Source organism: Pristiophorus japonicus, chromosome 10 (assembly GCF_044704955.1).
Source record: "Pristiophorus japonicus isolate sPriJap1 chromosome 10, sPriJap1.hap1, whole genome shotgun sequence".
Classification (NCBI taxonomy): domain Eukaryota; kingdom Metazoa; phylum Chordata; class Chondrichthyes; family Pristiophoridae; genus Pristiophorus; species Pristiophorus japonicus.
The window spans coordinates 203,320,787-203,344,926 of record NC_091986.1 but is presented as its reverse complement, the minus strand read 5'-3'; the positions used below and the strand labels follow the sequence as shown (position 1 = coordinate 203,344,926).

Sequence of the window (24,140 nt, the reverse complement as noted above, 5' to 3'; positions counted from 1 at the left end):
AGCAAACCAGGAAATGAAAAGCACTGATTATCTGCACTTTTAAAAATTGTTACCGAGCGCGCAGTAAAGATTGGGACATACACATGGGGTTAAAATAGAAGCTGAAATATCATGAACAAACTTTAAAAAATATGTACATATTTTTTTTAATTTGTAATTTTTATTATAATGGAGAAATTTGACAATTCACAAATATATAAAAAAGAGTTTTTCAGGGCCAGGATGGTTGTTGAACAGTCAATATGCTGTTAAAACCCCAGTTACAGCTATTCCAACAGGGTTTAACCTTTCATGGGGTGCTTAACAGCGATATTAGAACAGTTTCGATCAATTCAACTGATTTTACTGTGGAGTTCCACTGCGCAGCCAATGTCGGAGCAGGGAATGGCTGACCTCAAATTCAGAATTTCCCATTTAGCTGTGCATGCGCAATATCCTGAAGTTACAGTCAGTTTCAGAAGGTGAATGACGGCGAACGATGACAGTTCACGGAGATGAGGAGACATTTCTTCTCTCAGAGGGTCGTAAATCTGTGGAACTCTCTGTCCCCGAGAGCTGTAGAGGCTGGGTCATTGAGTATATTTAAGGTGGATATAGACATATTTCTGAACGATAAGGGGGTCAAGGGATTATGGGGAGTAGGCAGGGAACTGGAGCTGAGCCGAAGATCAGATCAGCCATGATCTTATTAAATGGCGGAGCAGGCTCGAGGGGCCAAATGGCCGACTCCTGCTCCTATTTCTTATGTTCTTATGGCATTACTCACCGCAAAATCCGGGCCAATATTTTTGATTTGCGCTGTTTTTCGTCTGCTAGTCAAAGGCCACGCAGAATAATGAGGCTGCAAAACCTATTTTATTATTTTTTTTCTCATATCTTGTTATATAGCAGTACTACATGGTTACACCTCAGTTTAGAACAAGAAGGCAATGAGAATTAGGGATAATTGCTTTTGCACTAACCCATTCCATTCAAGTAATACTCGAATATTCCATCACTTTTATTGCTAGTTATAGTGTACATTAATATACATTTCAGAGGTAACACAGGTTTTGCACCTGAGCTGTTAAAAGATGCCCATTCTCAAAGGCACAATAGATTTATTTTCCTGTTTAACAATGCAGAAACTTCCCCACACCATCACATGGTGTCTCTCGAGGCAGGTAATGTGATTGGCACCTCATAATTCAGAGAACGATTCTAACCTATTTCAGGAAGATGTAAATTCAAGCTGGTCTACAGGCTAGCAAAGCCTGCTCCCGGAAACATGAATTTGCAAAATGCAGAAGTGCTCTTTTTTAAGTACTTGCATTTATATAGCACCTCTTACATCCTCAGGATGTCTCAAAGTGTTGTACGGCCAACAAAGTACTTTTTGAAGTGTAGTCACTGTTGTAATGTATGAAATTTGGCAGTCAATTTGCACACAACAAGCTCCCAGAAACAACAATTACATCATGACCAGACCATCCGCTTTCGTTGAGGGATAACTCCCCTGTTCTTCTTCAATGTGGTGCCATGGGATCTTTTATATAAGAACATAAAAAATAGGAGCAGGAGTAGGCCATCTGGTCCCTCGAGCCTGCTCTGCCATTCAGTAAGACTATAGCTGATCTGATCTTGGCCTCAACTCCACTTCCCTGCCTGCTTCCCATAACCCTTGACGCCCTTATCATTCATATATCTGTCTATCTCCACCTTAAATACATTCAATGACCCAGCCTCCACAGTTCTCTGTTGGAGAGAATTCCAAAGATTCACGACCCTCTGAGAGAAGAAATTCCTCATTTCCGTTTTAAATGGGCAACCCCTTATTCTGAAACTATGCCCCTAGTTCTAGATTCCCCCTCGAGGGGAAACATCCTCTCTGCATCTACCCTGTCAAGCCCCCTCAGAATCTTATATGTTTCAATAAGATCACTTCTCATTCTTCTGAACTCAATGAGTATAGGCCCAACCTGCTCAACATTTCTTCATAAGACAACCCCTTCACTGTTTTACATCTGTCTTAGAGGGTCTTAGTTTAATGTCCCATCGAAAAGATGGCACCCACTGACAATGCAGCACTCCCTCAGTGCTGCATTGGAGTGTCTTCTTAGATTATATGCTCAAGTCCCTGGAGCAGGACTTGAACCCACAACCTTCTGACTCAGAAGCGAGCGTGCTACCCACTGAGACAAGGCTGACACCTAGAAGGAGCTGAGCAGGTGCAGTCCTCTGGATACACTGCGGATTTCCAAAAGGACGAGACGCACGTGCACTGAAGGTGGCTCAGCAGCATTATTACAGGTGTAATACATTAAACAGAGAAGTTGCATTTATATAACACCTGTCATATGCTCAGGACATCACAACGTGCTTCACAGCCAATGAATCATCTTTCAAGAGCAATCACTGTTTTGCAGGTGAGAATTGCAGCCAATTTGCACCAATGACATCATCGAATTTGTTTGGAGTCATTAGCCGAGGCCTGAAAAAATGAATGTTGGCCAAGAGACTGGGAGAACTTACTGCTTTGGGATTTTTTTTTACACAAAATGACACAGAATCTACAGCACAGACACAGGCCATTTGGCCAAAGTGGTCTATGTCAGGATTTATACGCCACACGAGTACTACTCCCCTTTAATTACCTCTTCACACCCTGCCACCGTATCCCTCTGTTCCCTTATATACGCATCAAGCCTTCCCGTAAATGTGTCAATGCCAACTCCTTCAACCATTCCACATGGCAGCGAGTTCCACATTGCCGTTGGGATCTTTAACGCCCACCTGAGCAGATAGACAGGGCCTTGGTTTTAACTTTTTTAAAAGATTTGCAATTATATAGCGCCTTTCATGACCACCAGACGTCTCAAAGCACTTTAAAGCCAATGAAGCACTTTTGCAAGGTAGCCACTGTTGGAATGTGGGAACCACGGCAGTCAATGTGCGCACAGCAAGCTCCCACAAGCAGCAATGTGATAATGACAAGATAATCGTTTTTTGTTATGTTGATTGAGGGATAAATATTGGCCAGGACACCGGGGTTAACTCGCCTGCTCTTCTTCGAAATAGTGCCATGGGATCTTTTACGTCCACCTGAGAGGGAAGACGGGGCCCTCGGTTTAATGTTGCATCTGAAACACGGCACCTCTGACAGTGCGGCACTCCCTCAGCACTGCAATGGAGTGTCAGCCTAGTTCCTGTGCTCAAGTTCCTGCAACCTTCTGACTCAGAGGCGAGTGTGTTATCCACTGAGCCACAGCTCTTCAGACAATGATAGTGCTCCCTCAGCACTGCACTGAAGTGTAGCATGCCTAGATTATATGCATTAGTCTGTGGAGGGGTTTGAACACACAACCTTCTGACTCCGCGAGGAGAGTGCTATCAATTGAGCCTCACTTTGCATCTGTTGCAGTAAATAATGGCAATTAAAAGTACTTATGTTTATATAACATCCGATCATGTTGAAATATCTTAAATTGCTTCAGTTAATGGTATATATTTTTTTGATGAATATGGACCACAAAAGCACGGCAGTCATTCTAAGCCACAAACAGCCATAAAATAAATGATCGAGTAATCTGCTTTTTACCCCAAGTTTGATTGGTTGAAGTAGGAATGTTGAGCAGAATGCAAGAATAACTCCTTGCTTATCCTTGCATAGTATGATGTGAACTTTTGCGCCCACTTGAACAGGGGGACAATTTAACACCTCACCTAAAAGGGCATCACCCTCTTAGTAGGACAGGAGTTTAAAAATAAAGACTTGCATACATACAGCACTGTTCATGACTTCAGTACGTCCCAAAGAAATTTACAGCCTTTTGAAGTGTAGTCACTGCTGTAATGTAGGAAACGCGGCTCAGAGCTAGATCCCACAAACAACAATATAACAACGATTATTCGTTTGAGTGATAACTATTGTCCAGGACACTAGGGAGAACTTCCCTGCTCTTCTTCAAATAGAGGACATGGGATCTTTTACATCCGGCCGAAGGAGCAGACGGGGCCTCAGTTTAAAGTCTCATCCGAAAGATGGCACCTTCGACAGTGCAGTAGTCCCTCAGTGCTGCATTGGAGTGTCAACCTGGGTTTTGTGCTACTAGTCTCTGGAGTGGGACTTGAACCCACAACTCGCTGACTCAGTGTGCTAGCAATGTGCCATGGCTAACAGCAAAGCTTTCTGGTGTGGATGTTGCAACCCACAACCTTCTGCTCCAGATGTAAGAGTACTAAGCCAAGCTGACACACATTATAGTACAGTCAAGCTAACATGAATCCAAAAGAGCAAAATAATGCATTTCAGCATCTGAGATACTACTCACAGGAGGCAAAAATATCTCACTATTTGCCCATATGTAACGGAGAGGAAATCCCAGTCAGGGAAATCAAATTTAAAAAGCGTTCAATAATGCATACTTGATTCACATTTACGTATAATGCAATAAACGCATAATTAATAACAAATTATCGTGCTGAACTAAATAATTCCATTGGATATTTTGTGATAGCAAAATCTTTCTGCCGCTGCAATCAGTCTGGGATTAACCCTGAAATTGTTTTCCGACTGCTGGATGTAAACGTTTAGTCTTCGACAGTGATTGTGACGCATTCCTCAGGATCTTTAGTCACTGGATGATCGACATTAATCCATTTCTGTTCAAAGAAAATAAGTATCATTACATATGTTTGCTGATGCACTTTATCACAAATACTTCAAGTTGTCCCATTAAAGAGGACAAACTTACATTGCAGCAAACTTCAGCTTCTCTGATTGCAACTGTTAATTTTGCTACATCTGCAATCAGAGGCCCACACCGCCCCACCCCCCACAACCCAATTTCCTCACTGCGAAGACATGGTGCATTATAGATGGCCGAGGGTGGAAATGGAGTTGGTCCGATGTACGCCTGATCCCTGTATTTCCCTCTGGTTAAAGTTGCTCTAGAATTTACCATCTAGGGCAGCAGGCACATGTGAACACCAGCACCTCCAAGTTCCCCTTTAAATAACACACCATTCTGACTTGGAAATATATCGGTCATTACTTCATCATTGCTGGGTAAAAATCCTGGAACTCCCTCCCTGACAGCACTGTGGAAGTACCTTCACCACACGGACTGCAGCGGTTCAAGAAGGCGGCTCACCACCACCTTCTCAAGGACAATTAGGGATGCCAATAAATGCTGGCCTTGCCAGCGACGCCCACATCCCGTGAACAATTTTATTCGGGGGCAGGGGTATAACATGCCCACCCATATGCGAGCGGGAATATAATGATGCCTTGCAAATTAGGCTAGTATGTCATTCAACATATTTTACGTCACTTATACCCGAGGACAGTTGGGTGCAAGAGATGCCTGAGCATCCCTAGTGTCCAGTATTGCTAGGGACCACAGATGCGGGGGATGGTGGGGTGGGGGCGGGGCAGGGAGGATGGTGGAGGAAGTTAAATTTTAATGGCTGCTTTCCCTATGGTCATCAATTGCAATATCGAATGGTTCAGTCAAAAAAGATGCAAAATTCAAAAGCAGGCCATTTTTTTATTTTACAGTTGTTCACTGGAGTTTAGAAGAATGAGAGGGGATCTCATAGAAACATATACAATTCTGACGGGATTGGACAGGTTAGATGCAGGAAGAATGTTCCCGATGTTGGGGAAGTCCAGAACCAGGGGGTCACAGTCTAAGGATAAGGGGTAAGCCATTTAGGACTGAGATGAGGAGAAACTTCTTCACCCAGAGAATTGTGAACCTGTGGAATTCTCTACGCAGAGAGTTGTTGATACCAGTTCGTTGGATATATTCAAGAGGGAGTTAGATATGGCCCTTACGGCTAAAGGTATCAAGGCGTATGGAGAGAAAACAGGAAAGGGGTACAGAGGTGAATGATCAGCCATGATCTTATTGAATGGTGGTGCAGGCTTGAAGGGCTGAATGGCCTACTCCTGCACCTATTTTCTATGTTTCTATGTTAAGAGTCTTTGGGTGGTATAAATTCTGCTGCGGTGATTTTCTACCCTTCCCTGCCTGCCTGAGGTGAACACCCCAGTTGCGTTGTAAATGGCATGGTGACATTCTCAAAATAGGTGAATGGCTGCAACGCAGGAATGTTGGTCAGGGCTCAAAGGTGCCAATAACAGACACAAGTTCCACCCAACCAAGGATGTAGCGTCATTACGACAGAGAGAAAATGTGGGGCCTGAACATCCAGGTCTGGAAACACGTTTGATTTACTGTTAGATGTGACAATGATCATGGATAGAATTCAATTGGGCACCATCATCCACCGACAATAACAAGCCCCACTTTTTAATAAGCCACTTACAACATTCTGGTCTTTGAATGCTGAGAAAGACCAACAGAAATCTTGAGGACATCCAAAACTTGGCAGCCCGTGTCCTAACTTGCACCATGTCTCATTCTCCCGTCGCCCCTGTGCTCGCTGATCTACATTGGCTCCCGATTAAGCAACGCCTTGATTTTTAAAATCCTCATCCTTGTTTTCCAAATCCCTCAATGGCCTCACCCCCTCCCTATCTCTGTAATCTCCTCCAGCTCCACAACGCCCCCGAGATCTCTGCGCTCCAGCTATTCTGGTCTCTTGAGCATTCTCGATTTTAATCGCTCCATCACTGGCGGCCGTGAGCTCTGGAACACCCTCCCTAAACCTCTCCGCCTCTCTACCTCTCTTTCTTCCTTTAAGACGCACCTTAAAACCTACCCCATCTGCCCTAATATCTCCTTATGTGGCTCAGTGTCAAATTTTGTTCGATAACACCGCTATGAAGTACCTTGGGACGTTAACGCATATGAATGCAAGTTGTCGAAATGCAGCTGAGCAGAATAGTCCAGCAGCAAAAGTAAATGGCCTTGAACTTCTGGGAGTCCTGTTCTACTGGTGGAAATGCGGCAGAGCAGAACCCTTGGCCACCCATGAACATAATCTGCTGATACAGAGGTCAGCTTCCACAGGTACATTAGCTTTCTGCAGCCTGTATTGACTCCTTTGCTCCTCTGTGCTATCAGAATGCTCATCCAGCATCCAGTCTTGCAATTCAAAGCAATCATCTTCACTACCATCGATTCTATCCTCCGCATCAGCCACTGTCTGAACCAGACCATTCGTAACCCCAGTATCTGACTCAACCCCAAGCTGACCTGTTGACCCCATCACAAAGGCCGCCTACTTCCATCTCCGTAACGTCGCCCGCTGGAGAGGTTTCTTTATACATTAAAGGTGCTATATAAATGTTGTGCATTCACTATGTATTTTGTTACCATTCATTGGTGCAATTGGTTACCTGAAAATCGCCACTGGTAGAGTCAAACAGTCCATTAAACTTCTTTTTAGGATCGGGGATTGGTTGACACAGGCTTTTGAATAACTTGAACCTGGGAAGAATAAAAATAGCCAAACAGCATAATTTAGCCAATTGGTTCTTTTCATCAATTCATCCATTCGCGTGGTCTGTACGGTCGAGACACACACACACTATTGTGGCTCATTAAGACTATCATTCTACTTTCGTAATGATGCAAAAATTGGCACACATGTGGCACGGGCACACTCATGCCTCTAATGTGGCGCTCGGCTTATGGCGAATCTTGCCATCTGAGAGCAACTTCTGAATGTGCCTGGGCTTCCCGCTCACGGAGACCATGCACGGCTAGTCAAGCATCCTGCAAATCCCCTGGGAGGACAGACGCACCAACGTTAGCATCCTCGACCAGGCCAACATCCCCAGCATCAAAGCACTGACCACACTCGACCAGCTCCGCTGGGCAGGCCACGTTGTCCACATGCCTGACACAAGACTCCCAAAGCAAGGGCTCTACTCGGAACTCCTACACGGCAAGCGAGCCCAAGGTGGGCAGAGGAAATGTTTCAAGGACACCCTCAAAGCCTCCTTGATAAAAAGCAACATCCCCACTGACACCTGGGCATCCCTGACCAAAGACCCCCCCTAAGTGGAGGAAGAGCATCTGGGAGGGCATTGAGCACCTTGAGTCTCATCGCCGAGAGCATGCAGAAAACAAGCGCAGGCAGCGGAAGGAGCGTGCGGCAAACCTGTTCCACCTTCCCTTACCCTCAACGACTGTGTGTCCCACCTGTAACAAAGATTGTAGTTCCCGTATTGGACTGTTCAGTCACCTAAGAACTCATTTTTAGAGTTGTCATGTATGTATGTATGCTTGAGGTTATTAGCCATCAGGTGGCGCCACTCTCGGAGGTCACTGGACTGTAAGCACATGTGCGCGGCCCAGGTATAAAAGGCAAGGCATCATGTAATGTAATCACTTTGGGCTCTAATAAAGCAGAGCCACGTTTGTACCTGTGTTAGTTTACAGTATTCAGTCTATCGAGTTATTACATACGTAACCAAAGTGGAAGCAAGTCTTCCTTGATTTCGAGGGACTGCCTATGATGATGATGATGTCAAGTATACAGACTGCCAGCCTGGGTGTCAGTCGCAGAATCTGGCCAAGCCCTAAAACTTGGAAGGATGTTTGCTCTTAAAGCGGGGGCCACTTTTTTTTTCTTTTCTTCTCTGGAAGGAGCGCTGTGGGAAAAGCTTCTGCTTTCAGTGTGAATGTCCTGAGGAGCGGCAAAGGAGGATCCCTTTGAGGAAGAGGGCGGTTTCCTCATTGAACGATGTACCCAACTGCTTGGAAGAAGCTGGCAACCAGTGGCCGTGTTTCAGGCACGATCCTTGTACATGCACCTAATAAGGATGGCGGTGGAGGTGTTGAATTCAGCCCAGATGGGTCGCCATCCAAGGGACTCAGGGGAGTTCAGCAAGGGGATGGGGTGGGGTCGGAGGGGGGTATGGGTGGAGGCAATCAGAATCAGCAGAGTGAATGGTTGTTGATAGCAGCCCATGGTTTTAATGTGGAGCTGAGAGGAGCACTCCTGCTCCCCAATCACCTCAGGGATACAGGAGTTGGAAAAATGGCTCTCTTTCCATAACACTCTTGAACACTTCATTTATTTGTTCACAAGATGTAAGCCTCTATCCCTAGTGGCAGGATTTCTTCTATTGCAATTTCTATCTACAACAGCATGATACTGAGGGATACCATACAGTGGGAAAAGACATAACTTACATTTATAAAGCGCCTTTCACAACCTCAGCACGTCCCAAAATGCTTCACAGCAAATTAAGTACTTTTGAAGTGTTTTAATGTTTGAAACGTTTTAATGTAGAAACCACAGCAAAGCAAGGTCCCACAAACAGCAATGAGACAATGATCTGGTCATCTGTTCTTTTAGGTGTTAGTTGAGGGATAAATATTGTCCAGGATACCAGGGAGAACTCCCCTGCTCTGCTTCAAAAAAAATAGTAACATAGGAACTTTTACGTTTACCTGAAAAGTGTAAACAGGGCCTCGGTTTAACGTCTCATCCGAAAGACGGCACCTCCAACAGTGCAGCACTTCCTCAGTCTGTACTGAAGTGTCAGCCTAGATTTTATGCTCAGGTCCCTGGGTGGGACTATGAAGCCCACAACCTTCTGATTCAGAGGCGGGAGTGCTACCCATCGAGCCATTAACTGACAACAGACTCATATGGATGGTGCTCACGGCCCCTGGCCTGCGAGCACCATCGGAGCAGGCTGGGGAGCAGAAGGAGCAGCATGGTGGCATACCACTCCAGGGAGCAGGAGAGTAACGGCAGTGAAGAGTGACAGTACCAAAATCCAGGTCGGTGATTGGAGTGTGGGCAGGTGCAGCAGGAGCAGCGAGGTCGGGGCGAAGGAGCAGCGAGAGATTGTAGAGGGACGTGCTCGGGACCCAGGAGAGGCGAGGGCCCAGGGGCAGCATGGGCCGGCCCACACTGCGATATGTGTGCGCACTAAGTCCGTGCAGCAGAGCTAGTCTCCAGCCGTCCTGGTTAATTCCTTGCTACTGGACCAAGACCTAACTCTGTCAAGCCTGTGTGGTGGCTGGTGTGCAACGGCCACCACACGTTAAAAAAAATCCAAGCACAGGCATCTTCCATACTTCAAGATTTAGCTCAGACCTGGAATTTTACGTCCATCATTGAAAAGCCTGTGAACTTTTTGACATGGAAGCAAGTCATCCTCGATTCGAGGGACTGCCTATGATGATGATGATGTAGGCAGACTCCTGAGGAGCGTTATGACGATCGGCTTTCAATATGGACAACTATAGCAACTTCTGGGTTGCTAGTCCTGAGCCAGGACCATTACAATACCATCCCCTCGTGATTGCCATGAGCAGAACTAAACCAGAGACTTACCTTCTGCAAAGGAACATCAGCAGCAGCAGCACCACAACAAAAGTAACTGCGATCGCTATCGAGATTTTCAAATACGTGTTTTCTTTCGGTTTCTGTTTCTGCTCTGCAAATAAGAAAACAACACCTATTACTCTCTGGCACTATTCACTGGCATTCATTGGGTTGACTAGGCCCGTATTCACTAGAGTTTAGAAGAATGAGAGGGGATCCCATTGAAACGTGTAAAATTCTGACGGGGTTGGACAGACTGGATGCGGGAAGGATGTTTCCCCTGGCTGGGAAGTCTAGAACAAGGGGTCACAGTCTCAGGATACGGGATAGGTAATTTAGGACCGAGATGAGGAGAAATTGTTTCACTCAGAGGGTGGTGAACCTGTGGAATTCTCTACCACAGAAGGCTGTGGAGGCCAAGTCACTGAATATATTTAAGAGGGAGATCGATAGATTTCTAGAAACATAGAAACATAGAAAATAGGTGCAGGAGCAGGCCAATCGGCCCTTCGAGCCTGCACCACCATTCAATATGATCATGGTTGATCATGCAACTTTAGTACCCCACTCCTGCCTTCTCTCCATACCCACTGATCCCTTTAGCCGTAAGGGCCACATCTAACTCCCTTTTGAATATATCCAACAAACTGAACTCAACAACTTTCTATGGTAGAGAATTCCATAGGTTCACAATTCTCTGGGTGAAAAAGTTTCTCCTCATCTCGGTCCTCTATGGCTTACCGCTTATCCTTAGACTGTGACCCCTGCTTCTGAACTTCCCCAACATCGGGAACGTTCATCCTGCCAATCCCATCAGAATATTATATGCTTCTATGAGATCCCCTCATTCTTCTAAATTCCAGTGAATATAAGCCTAGTCGATCCAGTCTTTCTTCATATGTCAGTCCTGCCATCCCGGGAATCAATCTGGTGAACCTTCGCTGCACTCCCTTAATAGCAAGAATGTCCTTCCTCAGATTAGGAGGACCAAAGCTGCACACAATACTCAAACAAAAGGCATCAAGGGGTATGGGGAAAAAGTGGGAATATGGTGTTGAGATAGAGGATCAGCCATGATCATATTGAATGGCAGTGCAGACTCGAAGGGCCGAATGGCCTACTACTGCTCCGATTTTCTATGTTTCTATGTCTCCGTTAAAAAAGCAGACAACAGTGTGTAAGGTATAACATTATACATCTGATATATTTACTATACGTACACCTAGTCATGAGTGGTACCCCTTACTAACTCACAGCTGCAACCTTTGCAACAGAGCAGGCAATGGAAATCGTTCGTTGGTTATGCTTCTAGGACCTGCTTTTTGCTTGTGATGCTTTCGGAATATAGAAGATTAAGGGGCAATTGGATGGAGGGTTTTTTTGGATACTGAAAGGAATTGATAGGGTAGATAGAGAGAAACCTTTTCTGCTGGTGGGGCCATCTAGGACAAGGGGGCTTAACCTTAAAATCAGAGCCAGGCCATTCAGGAGAGGTGATAGGAAACAGCTCTCCATGCGGAGGATGGTAGAAGTGTGGAACTCGCTCCCACAAAAAGCAGTAGGTGCTAGCTCAATTACTAATTTTCGATCTGAGATCGATAAGGTTTTTGCTAGCCAAGTGTATAAATAGAGCCAAGGTGAGTGGATGGAGTTAAGATACAGATCAGCCACAATCTCACTGACTGGTGGAACAGGCTCGAGGGGCTGAATGGCCGACTCCTCTTTCTATTCTCCGATGTTCGTTATCTATTAATGGGAGAGGGATACTTTCTATCACCATGGGACCACCAAAGTGCACCTTTTGCTCTCTGATGTCTTTCCCTTCCCAAAGGAAAAGGTAATTATTCCCTATGAAAACCCATAAATGTGAAACACAAACTCCCTACAACCACAGAATGTTAGTCAGCTCTCACAAGTTAAATATGTCATGCAGTCGACCCCGTTATATGGAGACCACTCTCGAGAGTTACATCATCACTCATCAAGAAGAAATCACTGTGGTCCATTCCAACGCTATTTCTGGAGCTAGCGGTACAGCACACGGATATTAATAAAGTGCGTTGTGCATTAAAATATGGTATAATAAAGGGTCAGAAAGGACCATTTGGGTCTACATTGATCTTATATCTATTTTCTAATTTCGTCAAAAGTGTTGAAAAGTAAATGTGTGATGTATTCAATGTCCAACCAGCCTCCTGGGCAACTTTGAAGTCTGGCATTGCAACCAATGCAAGCAGAGGTAAATGCCACACTACCTCCTGGAGGTGGGGGCTGCAGGCGATACCTCCTGGCCTCATGTATTTGGGAGTCGGTTATACTACACTTTTGTCAGCCGTGGCTCAGTGGGTAGCACGCTCGCCTCTGAGACAAAAGATTGTCAGTTTAAGTCCCACTTCAAAGACTTGATCACAAAAATCTAGGCTGACACTCCTTCTTAGGCAGTCCCTCAGAGTCGAGGATGACTTGCTTCCACACTAATATGAGTTCTCAAGTGACCGATGAGTCCAGTATGGAACTTACAGTCTCTGTCACAGGTGGGGCAGATGATGGTTGAAGGGAAGGGAAGTGCGTTCCTTCCGCTGTTTGTGCTATAGACCAGTTAGCCTAACATCTGTCATTGGGAAAATACTGAAGTCCATTATTAATGAAGCAGTAGCAGGACATTTGGAAAAGCAGCGTTAGCATGGTTTTATGAAAGGGAAATCATGTTTGACAAATTTGCCGGAGTTCTTTGAGCTTGTAACGAGCAGGGTGGATAAGGGGGAACTAGTGGATGTGGTGGCTTTGGATTTCCAGAAGGCATTTGACAAGGTGCCACATAAAAGGTTACTGCACAAGATAAAAGTTCACAGGGTTGGGGGTAATATATTAGCATGGATAGAGAATTGGCTAACTAACAGAAAACAGAGAGTCAGGATAAATGGCAAACAGTAACCAGTGGGGTGCCGCAGGGATCGGTGCTGGGGCCTCAACTATTTACAATCTATATTAATCACATGGATGAAGGGACCGAGTGTAATGTAGCTAAGTTTTCTGATGTTACAAAGACAGGTGAGAAATCAAATTGCGAGAAGGACACAAAAAATGTGCAAAGGGATATAGACAGGCTAAGTTAGTGAGCAAAAATTTGGCAGATGGAGTATAATGTGGGAAAATATGCGGTTATCCCACTTTGGCAGAAAAAATAGAAAAGCACATTATAATTTAAATGGAAAAAAATTGCAAAGTGCTGCAGTACAGAGGGACCTGGGGTTCCTTGTGCATGAAACACAAAAAATTAGTATGCAGGTACAGCAAGTAATCAGGAATGCAAATGGAATGTTCACCTTTATTGCAAGGGAGGTGGACTATAAATGCAGAGAAGTCATAAGAACATAAGAAATAGGAACAGGAGTAGGCCATACGGCCCTCGAGCCTGTTCCGCCATTCAGTAAGATCATGGCTGATCTGATCATGGACTCAGCTCCACTTCCCTGTCCGCTCCCCATAACCCCTTATCCCTTTATCGTTTAAGAAACTGTCTATTTCTGTCTTAAATTTATTCAATGTCCCAGCTTCCACAGCTCTCTGAGGCAGCAAATTTACAACCCTCTGAGAGAAGAAATTTCTCCTCATCTCAGTTTTAAATGGACGGCCCATTATTCTAAGATCATGCCCTCTAGTTCTAGTCTCCCCCATCAGTGGAAACATCCTCTCTGCATCCACCTTGTCAAGCCCCCTCATAATATTATACATTTCGATAAGAGCACCTCTCATTCATCTGAATTCCAATGAGTAGAGGCCCAAACTACTCAACCAGTCCTCATGAAAAGCAAGATGTTCAATTAAATTGAGTGCCTGAATTGAGATATTTTTCCACTGGAGATATTTTTTAACTATTAGGCCTGTATTAGGCCATAAGTCAACCCCCTCGTCTCCGAAATCAACCTAGTAAACCTTCTCTGAACTGCCTCCAAAGCAAGGATATTCTTTCGTAGAAATGGAAACCAAAACTGCACACAGTATTCCAATACCCTGTATAGCTGTAGCAAGACTTCCCTGCTTTAATACTCCATCCTCTTTGTAATAAAAGCCAAGATTCCATTGACCTTCCTGATCACTTATTGTACCTGCATACTATCCTTTTGTGTTTCATGCACAAGTACCCCCAGGTCACCATTTAAATAATAACTTGATCTTTTCTGCCAAAGTGCATGATCTCACTCTTTCCAACATTATACTCCATCTGCCAAATTTTTGTCCACTCAATTAGCCTGTCTATGACCTATTGCAGATTTTTTGTGTCCTCCTCACACATTGCTTTTCCTCCCATTCTTTGTATCAGCAGCAAACTTGGCTACGTTACACTCAGTCCCTTCTTCCAAATCGTTAATATAGATTGTAAATAGTTGGGGTCCCAGCACTGATCCCTGCGGCACCCCATTAGTTACTGGATGCCAAGCAGAGAATGAACCATTTATCCCGACTCTCTGTTCTCTGTTATTTAGCCAATCCTCTATCCATGCTAATATATTACCCCCAACCCCGTGAACTTTTATCTTGTGCAGTAACCTTTTATGTGGCACCTTGTCAAATGCCTTCTGGAAGTCCAAATACACTACATCCACTGGTTCCCCTTTATCCGCCTTGTTCGTTACATCCTCAAAGAACTCCAGCAATATTGTCAAACATGACTTCCCCTTTATAAATCCATGCTGACTCTGCCTGACCGAATTTTGCTTTTGCAAATGTCCTGCTCCTGCTTCTTTAATAATGGACTCCAACATTTTCCCAAGCACAGATGTTAGGCTAACTGGTCTATAGTTTCCTGCTTTTTGTCTGCTACAAGTCCTGCTACAACTGTACAGGGTATTGGTGAGGCCACACCTAGAGTACTGTGTACAGTTTTGGTATCTGTATTTAAGGAAGGATATACTTGCATTGGAGACTCTTCAGAGAAGGTTCACTAGGTTGATTCCAGAAATGAGGGGGTTGACTTATGAAGATAGGTTGAGTAGGTTGAGCCGATACTCATTGGAGTTCAGAAGAATGAGAGGTGATCTTATCGAAACATATAAGGTGATGAGGGGGCTCGACAAGGTGGATGTAGAGAGGATATTTCCACTCATAGGGGAAACTAAATCTAGGGACAGTCTTAGAATAAGGGGCCGCCCATTTAAAACTGAGATGAGGGGTAATTTCTTCTCTCAGAGGTTTGTAAATCTATGGAATTCTCTGCCCCAGAGAGCTGTGGAGGCTGGGTCATTGAATATATTTAAGGTGGAGGTAGACAGATTTTTGAGCGATCAAGGAATAAAGGATTATGGGGAGCGGGCAGGGAAGTGGAGCTGAGTCCAGGATCAGATCAGCCATGATTTTATTAAATGATGGAGAAGGGTCGGGGGGCCAAGTGGCCTACTCCTGCTCCTATTTCTTATGATATTATGTTCTTATGTTCTGCTCAATCGTTTTCTCCCAGTAGCTGACATTCCAGTGCAGTGCTGAGGGAGTGCTGCACTGTCGGAAGTGCCATCTTTGGAATGAGACATTAAACCGAGGCCCCGTCAGCTCTCTCAGGTGGACGTAAAAGATTCCATGGCAGTATTTCGAAGAAGAGCAGGGAAGTTACCCTCGGTGTTCTGGCCAATATTTATCGCTTAATCAACATAACCAAAAAAACAGATCATCTGGTCATTATCATATTGCTGTTTGTGGGAGCTTGCTGTGTACAAATTGGCTGCCGCGTTTCCCACATTACCACAGTGACTACACTCCAAAAGTGCTTCATTGGCTGTAAAGCACTTTGAGACGTCTTTCTTTCTTTTTATCTTTCCCCCAAGCTACTTTGCCCTGTTGCGAAAGTGGCAGTATAAGCTGCACACTTTGAATTTTAAATTTTCTCTGGATTCTCTATAAAGCAACAATGTCTCATGTTTTAATGCCTCTATATTTGACAATCGCAGCGAGCCTATTTAAATACTAATCATATTTCATGAACAGCCTTGGGATTTTCCCTACTGTTGATGTTGGACTTCCTGGTCTCAGGAAAAGAAGTTCAAGAATGGTGGCAAATAACAAGTTGATTTTGAGCAGTCAGCTAAGCCAAATTGAGGTAGAGTGAAGAAAAAACAGAGTATCCCTCAGCATTTGCAAAATTCATAGTGGAATGTTAACACTGACCTCCATCTCCTCTGCCCCATGTCCCTGCAAAGATTATGGGGCCGAAATTCACCCCCGCCTGAAACACCTTCTGCTCCTGAAGTGTTTTTTCCGACGCGTCGGATGAGGTCGCCTCTTTCGGTAAATTCAGCTCTCCGTCATTTTTTTTGAAGCGGACCGGAAGTCGGTCATAATAGGGGCGGAAGTGGGGCGGTGAGCACTCTGTGGGGGGGCGGAACTGGGGGCAGGACGGAGTATCCACCGCTGTCAGTCATCAGCGGAGCGGTGATGACGTCATTACGCGTACGCGTCACCACGTCTCTCCCCTTCACTTAAAGGGGAGAGCCTTCGGCATTTAGAAACTTCGGTCCACTGGGCCACCAGGGAGGGTTTCGGCCGGGCCAATGGTCTGGCACCCAAGAGTGGGATGGCAGGCTGCCTGTCGGCGGCCCGGCCGAACCCAGGGGCATAATTGTCGGCCCGAACTGGGAGTCGGCCGACAAAAAAAATACATGCCGGCTGCAGCAGTGTGCCCTCCCCTTGAATGGTCGCCGTGCTGCCGTGGCTCACATACTGAAAGCAAGCTGCACCGACAGAGATCGGCGGTGCGCCCTTTGAGGTCGCCCTTAGGACGGTTGGCAGCAGCGGGGCAGAAGTGGGGTCCGCCAGATAAACCCCCCAGCTAAATTTCGCTGGTGGCGGCCATTGAACCGGATGCTGGCGGCCGCTCGACTCCGCCGCCTGGCCACCACGTTCTGCCGGTAGGAGGCCTTTTTGGGGAGCTGAATTTCGGCCCCTAAGAGTTTATGCTCTTACTAAGTTTATGCTCTAGGCCCAGCCTAGACCTGGTGCTAGATTTTATGGGTAGTGAGAAGTTTTACCTGCAAATGGGACATAGAGCCAGCTGACTTGGGAACCTGGGGTACAGGTGGGTCCTCACACACGTAAGGATTAGCGAGGGTGTATCACAAAATCATAGAGCTTTACGGCACAGAAGGAGGCCATTCGGCCCATCGTGTCTGTGCCAGCCAACAGAGAGCTGTCCAGCCTAATCCCACTTACGAGCTCCTGGTCCGTAGCCTTGTAGGTTTCGGCACTTCAAGTGCATATCCAAGTACTTTTTAAATGCGATGAGGGTTTCTGCCTCCACCACCCTTTCAGGCAGTGAGTTCCACCCTCTGGATGAAAAAAGTTCATCTCAGCTATCCTCTAATCCTTCTACCAATTACTTTAAACCTATGCCCCCTGGTTATTGAACCCTCTGCTAAAAAGCAAGATTTACATTTATATAGCGCCTTTCACGACCACCGGATGTCTCAAAGCACTTTGCAGCCAATGAAGGACTTTTGGAATGTAGTCACTGTTGTAATGGAAGGGAATTAGATCCTTCCTATTCTTTATCTAGGCCCCTGATAATTTTATACACCTCTATTAAATCTCCCATCAGCCTCCTCTGTTCCAAAGAAAATAACCCCAGCCTATCAAATCTTTCCTCATAGCTAAAATTCTCCAGTCCAGGCAACATCCTCATAAATCTCCTCTGGACCCTCTCTGGTGTGATCAGATCATTCCTGTAATATGGTGACCAGAACTACATGCAGTGTAATATTATTTAGGCATTTCCTCAGAATCGCTCCCGCTGCCTAACTTTACTGCACGTGCAGCAGAAACCTTATTTAGCTTAAGTTTAAACAGGTTTATATGCTTACCAATATTGACAGACTCACTCCAGGCACTCCAGGGAGAGCGTGAAATGTAATTTTTAATTCTTGTTCTCACTCGCAGGGAGTAGCTTTTCAGTTGATTTCTGATGTTCCACTTTTCAACATCGACCGTTTCAATCTAAAACAGTACAACAATCAATAGAGCTCTAGAAGGGCATGTGAGATACTAGATCCATCTGCACAATTCATATTATTTCAATTTAAAGTGGAGAAATTAGCTGTGAGATACATAACGATGATCCCACAGTAGGATCTAGACAACATCCAGGTCGGGGCTGACAAGTGGCAACAAGATAATTCCCAACCCGCAGCCCCTGATTTTAAACGGAATCATCACGATGGGCTATAAATGATGGGTTCAAGCATCTTAAGCTTCGGTATCTCTACCTGAAGACAACGCGTATAAAGCCATCCGATAACCAGCCCCCATTGCACATCTATTTCCTGAGTGTACAGGAAGTGCCACACAGACCATCGTAAAAATGGCAACAACAACAACTTGCACTTATATAGCACCTTTAATGTAGTCATTTTTTTTTTAAATTGAGCCATAGGATGTGGGCAAGACCAACATTTATTACCCATCCCAGTTGCCCTTCAGGAGGGGTTGGTGAATTGCAATTTCAGAAAGCAGATATGTGTCAACCACTTTGCTGTGGGTCCGGAGTTCACTTATAGGCCAAACCGGGTAAGGACAGCAGATTTCCTTCCCTGAAGAACATTAGTGAACCAAATGGGTTTTTACAACAATCCGGTAGTTTCATGGTCACCATTATTGATACTAGCTTTTTTTTAAAATCTCAATTTATTTAATTAACTACATTTATCATGGGATTTGAACTCATGTCTTCAGATCATTAGTCCAGGTCGCTGGGTTACTAGTCCAGTAACATAACCACTATGCTACTGCACCCCATAAAATATCCCAAGGCACGATCAAGGCACAGCAAGAGGCCACAGACTAAAATGGGCGGGAGAAAAGAGCACCAGCCTGGGGCAGGTGGCGACTCATAACTGATTAATGCAATTTCTGCGGTCAGGAGCGAGACCCGATTAAACATCGGGACAAAGGGTTTGATACAATCAAGCAGAGGAGCCCATGGATTAATTGGCCAGAAGGGGAAAACCAGTTCCCCATGGAGACTACAAGTCTGCGAAAACCCAGGGCCACAAAGGAACCCACAAGACGTACATTTTTGGATAACGAGGCACAAAAGATAAAAAGTTATCTTTTGCCCTGTCGATTCCGTGTGTGAATTGTGGCCATTCTAACAGATCCAGATCCATCATCACAGCCATCAAGACTCAAACAGGCACATTAACTGAAAAGCAGCCCAGTAGGAGATGTATTCATCAAGTGGATATATCATCATCATCATAGGCAGTCTCTTGGAATCGAGGAAGACTTGCTTCCACTCTAAAAATGAGTGCTTAGGTGGCTGAACAGTCCAATACGGGAACCACAGTCCCTGTCACAGGTGGGACAGATAGTCATTGAGGGAAAGGATGGGTGGGACTGGCTTGCCGCACGCTCTTTGCGCTGCCTGTGTTTGATATCTGCATGCTCTCGGCGACGAGACTCGAGGTGCTCAGCGCCCTCCACTTAGGGCGGTCTTTGACCAGGGACTCCCAGGTGTCGGTGGGGATGTTGTATTTTATCAGGGAGGCTTTGAGGGTGTCCCTTGTATCATTTCCTCTACCCAACTTTGGTTCGTTTGCCGTGAAGGACGGATATGAAGAATAGATATATATGTAAGAGCTAAGAACAACAGCTCGGAACAAGAAGGAGAAAACATCGGAGAGGAACATCAGAGAAGAATAACAGGTCGAATAAACACCTCTGAACAGCAGGTCAAAAGGTACAATGGCCATGAAGCAGCAGCGGGGACCCAACACCTTCCCTAGCTCCATGAGTCTACAACCGACAACAGCAGCAACTGGTTGGATGGGTGATTGTATGTCTTCGATTAATTCCTAAGAAGTCTTGTTTTTTAATTTTTTATTGTTTTTTGTGCAATAAACTAACAGTTGGGTTTAAGCCTAAACTTTGCGTTTACGTGGAGTCCTTCCTGTAATTCCCGAGGTCTATGAATCAAAGTAGAGTGGAAAACAAACACCATACAGCACTTCACAGGAGCATTATCAAACAAAATCTGACACAAAGTCACATAAGGAGATATTATATCAGGTAACCAAAAACTTGATCAAAGAGGTAGGTCTTAAGGAGCATCTTAACAGAGGAGGGGGAGAGGTTTAGGGTATGAATTCCATAACTTAGGGTCGAGGCAACTAAAGGCATGGCTGCTAATGGTGGAGCGGTGAAAATTGGGGATGCACAAAAGGCCAGAATGAGTGGAATGCAGAGCTCTTAGAGTGTTGCAGAGTTGGAGGAGATTACAGTGACAAGGAGGGTTGAGGTCATGGAGGGATTTGAAAGCAAGGATGAAAATTTTACAATTGTGGTGTTGCTGAACTGGAAGCCAATGTAGGTCAGTGAGCACAGGAGTAATGGGCTAATGGGACTTTGTGCGAGTTGGGATAATGGTTGGACTTCTGAATATTACAAACCTCAGCTTTGACATAGTTGCTCCCATCTGCGATTTGTATTTGATAAATAAAATCGTTCAAAGGATGTTTCCCTCTTGGAGGTTCCCATTCTATGTGACTTTCTGTTTCTTTAATGTTCATTGGAGGACCGACTTCATCTGAAACAAGGAAGATAACTCATTAAAACAAACACACCAACAGGTTGGTTCTTAGCATCATCCATCACTAATACTTATACTTAACATTTAAAGTATTATCATTGATGGCAATAGGATATATTCATTTTAACTAGGACATTTCAATTAACAGGTTGACTACATTTCAAATGCATAGTCGAGAACCAAAGATAATATAAAATTAAAGAGAGTAGAGCTTACAAAAGGTAAGTGGAGTGATATCTTTGCAATAAGGTTTCATCAGATTTGGCCTTGAATCAGCAACACAAATTGTAGCATCATCAATAGGTTGCAAGTTATACTTCTCAACATGGCAGGCACCCTTTCTCCGTCCATGCGTAAGATAGCTCTTGCAGTATTTTCTTTCATTGGTGTACTGAAGCCTTGAAAAGATAATATTTAAGAAATAAATGTGCGCATAGAATATAATGGCCTGGAGTTTTGCAGTCATAATAATGGCGAGGCTATCAGCACTCACTGTTATTATGGAACAGATCTGACAGCAACCTCTGGCGTCCGCACATGTGCAGTTAAACACGGAAATCCATTGTTGCTGTCGGAGATACTCCGCTCCATCACAGGGTGTGCTGTTACTGTCCTCGCCGACAGACTCGACACTGAAATGACTGCAATGGCGTGAACTTGCTGTGCTTGCACACCAGTTTCCCACTGAAACAGTTATGACTGGTGCTTTCAGGAGTAAGTGAGTTTTTACTGGCGTGATAAGTGATAATTACTGCTGATTAACCTTTCTGACCCTGAAAAAAATTTACAAGTGTGGAGTCTCATTTCCTCAGAAGAAAATTAGTGTGGGAGATCAACATTTTTTTTTACTGTTTTCGTATGTCTCTTTTATCTCTCTCTCTTAATCCCATCTGGCTTTCCCAATCTTTATTTTGCTTTCTGTACATCATTTAAATCGAATTTATATTTCCTGATTTTTACTTCCGTGTTTGGAATCTGCGTGTCTCGGTGAGGATTCTTAATCTGATTAGTTGCAGAGCCTCGCTATTTCTTGACCTGCTCAACAATGCCACAGATGCCCTGTAGAGGGCACCGTGCTGGATCAGACGCCGGATTGGAGCAAGTCTACATTCACAATCCCTCAAAAAAATTGTTGGAAGCTGGCAACATAGTTAACGGTGATCGCCGTTCCTTCGCCGCTGACCATAAAATCTGTGCCCTTATTTCAGCTCAGTTACAAAAGCCAAATAAGGCTGAAAATTGCTGTTGGCGTTAAGCCTAAAGGAACGTTACACACCTGTCATTTCATGCATGGTGCTTGGTGCCAAATGAGCATCTAGAAGTGGCTCGCTGGGGTTAAGTCGAGGGCAATATCGGGCAGAGGTGAAGAGCTGTACCCAGGTCCTCTCATGATTCCCTCTATTTGCTTGGAAGAGACCTCCCCAGGAGACCAAAGCAGCCTGGTTGCACATTGCATGGAGGGCACAAGCAGGGATGTCGTCAGGAGGACCTGGGTGCAGTGGTGCAAACCGTTCAATGATCTCAGTAGATCACGAAACATTAGCACAAAGCCACACTTACCTTCATCCTGCTCTGCCTCTCACCACATCCCCATCACTCTGCTTTCCCTACCCTACTCTTGCACATCCTTACTCACACCAACTTATCTTGCTTGTCCACCCTTCTCCCTCCCATTCTATCTACATTATCATACTCCCACCTCACTAACCACCCCTCACACTCACCCTCATCCTTGTGCAATCATACCAACTAACAGCACACAAGGTTAGCCACTTGGGTGTTTAATCCAATGTTCGTGCAAAATTTCTGTTAATGTGCTGTCAAACATTTTCAACACTTTCCTTTCTTGGACAGATTTGTGTGCACCTTTGAAAGTGGCTTACTGAGTTGAGTGAATGATGAGATGTAACGGTACCCCCTGCAATGGTCATGAGTGTGAAAGGAATGGCTTGGAAATCGTAGGGATGCGTTATCGTGTTGGCGTCGGGTGGTGCCAACCTGGCGCATCATGTGGCAGTGAGGGTGCACAGCACCAAGTGAAGTAAATCTGGCCATGGTTAGGCCAACCTTAGCCACTTGGACAGCAATATGGTTGGGTGCTGATGTCCTGTGTCCTGTGCAGATCAGTTGTTTGTGGAGAAGGTTGATGTTGTTGCTGGTGATGCTGGTGTGCGTGCTGCTGTTGGTGTTTGGGCTGATCGTGGTGGAATTCTGAGGACCAAGGCGAGAGAGTATAAAGGACACTTATGTTGACGGAATAGATGGCAGCTGAAGTAGAGCTGACTGAAGCATGCTCTCAATGGTGAGCGAGTTCTTCCAATGAGGTGAGAGTGGTTGGAGAGTTCAAACTGGAAAGCCTGTAGAATGTGTGCTGGAAACGGAGTGAGGAAAGAGCTTCTGCCTGAGGAAAGAGAACATCAGTCAGGTGGGAGATTTAATTGTATATTTGAAGATGTACATTTGAAGTGATCAGCTGGAGTAATGACCACTGAAATCACGCATTAGCTTGACAGCCGTGGTCTGCACACAGCTGCGCACGGGGATCCCATGGTCATGAAATTAAAGACAAAATGTAAGTGAAAAAACGCTGTTAATCATCTGGCAATTAGGTGCTAATCATTTTAATTAGGCCCCCCGCCACTGCTGGTCGGATCTGCTCGGACCCGACATTGGGAAAGGCGCATGTTGGCGGGTTGATAGCGGGGTCCCCATCTGCTGTGAAAAAAACCCACTATCTCACCAGATCACCACCGATCATGCCTGCTGACACCCCCGTGAAAATTCTGCCCCCCCCCCCCTTACTATTTCAACTGTTTCAATGCCTCTCAATTGCAAGTTACAGCTGATAATGATTATTACGTCTTCCTTTTCAACTTATGACCTGCTACATAAGAACATAAGAAATAGGAGCAGGAGTAGGCCATACGGCCCCTCGAGCCTGTTCCATCACTCAATAAGATCATGGCTGATCTGATCATGGACTCCCCGCCCGCTCCCCATAAACACTTATCATTTAAGAAACTGTCTATTTCTGTCTTAAATTTATTCACTGTCCCAGCTTCCACAGCTCTCTGAGGCAGCAAATTCCACAGATTTACAGACCTTCAGAGAAAAGATTTTTTTCCTCATCTCAGTTTTAAATGGGCGGCCCCTTATTCTAAGATCATGCCCTCTAGTTCTAGTCTCCCCCATCAGTGGGAACATCCTCTCTACATCCACCTTGCCAAGCCCCCTCATAATCTTATACGTTTCAATAAGATCAATGAGTACAGGCCCAACCTACTCAACCTTTCCTCATAAGTCAAACCCCTCATCCCCAGAATCAACCTAG

At 45.1% G+C, this 24,140-nt stretch overlaps 1 protein-coding gene across 3 annotated transcripts in view; it reads right to left on the bottom strand.

The window, feature by feature from the left end:
• Positions 1 to 803: 803 nt before the first annotated feature.
• LOC139274906 (interleukin-5 receptor subunit alpha-like) overlaps positions 804 to 24,140 on the bottom strand; it is a 60,583-nt gene continuing 37,246 nt past the window's right edge. For 2 of the 3 annotated variants that reach the window (XM_070891635.1, XM_070891634.1), the window contains exons 5-10: positions 21,026 to 21,207; positions 20,670 to 20,806; positions 18,087 to 18,219; positions 10,249 to 10,351; positions 7,289 to 7,379; positions 804 to 4,641 (exon numbers count right to left, since the gene is read on the bottom strand). In XM_070891635.1, the coding sequence (XP_070747736.1) occupies positions 4,570 to 4,641; positions 7,289 to 7,379; positions 10,249 to 10,351; positions 18,087 to 18,219; positions 20,670 to 20,806; positions 21,026 to 21,207 (718 nt within the window). In that variant the 3' untranslated portion in view covers positions 804 to 4,569. The remainder of the gene's footprint in view (positions 4,642 to 7,288; positions 7,380 to 10,248; positions 10,352 to 18,086; positions 18,220 to 20,669; positions 20,807 to 21,025; positions 21,208 to 24,140) is intronic. The other variant, XM_070891636.1, reaches the window with a different exon arrangement.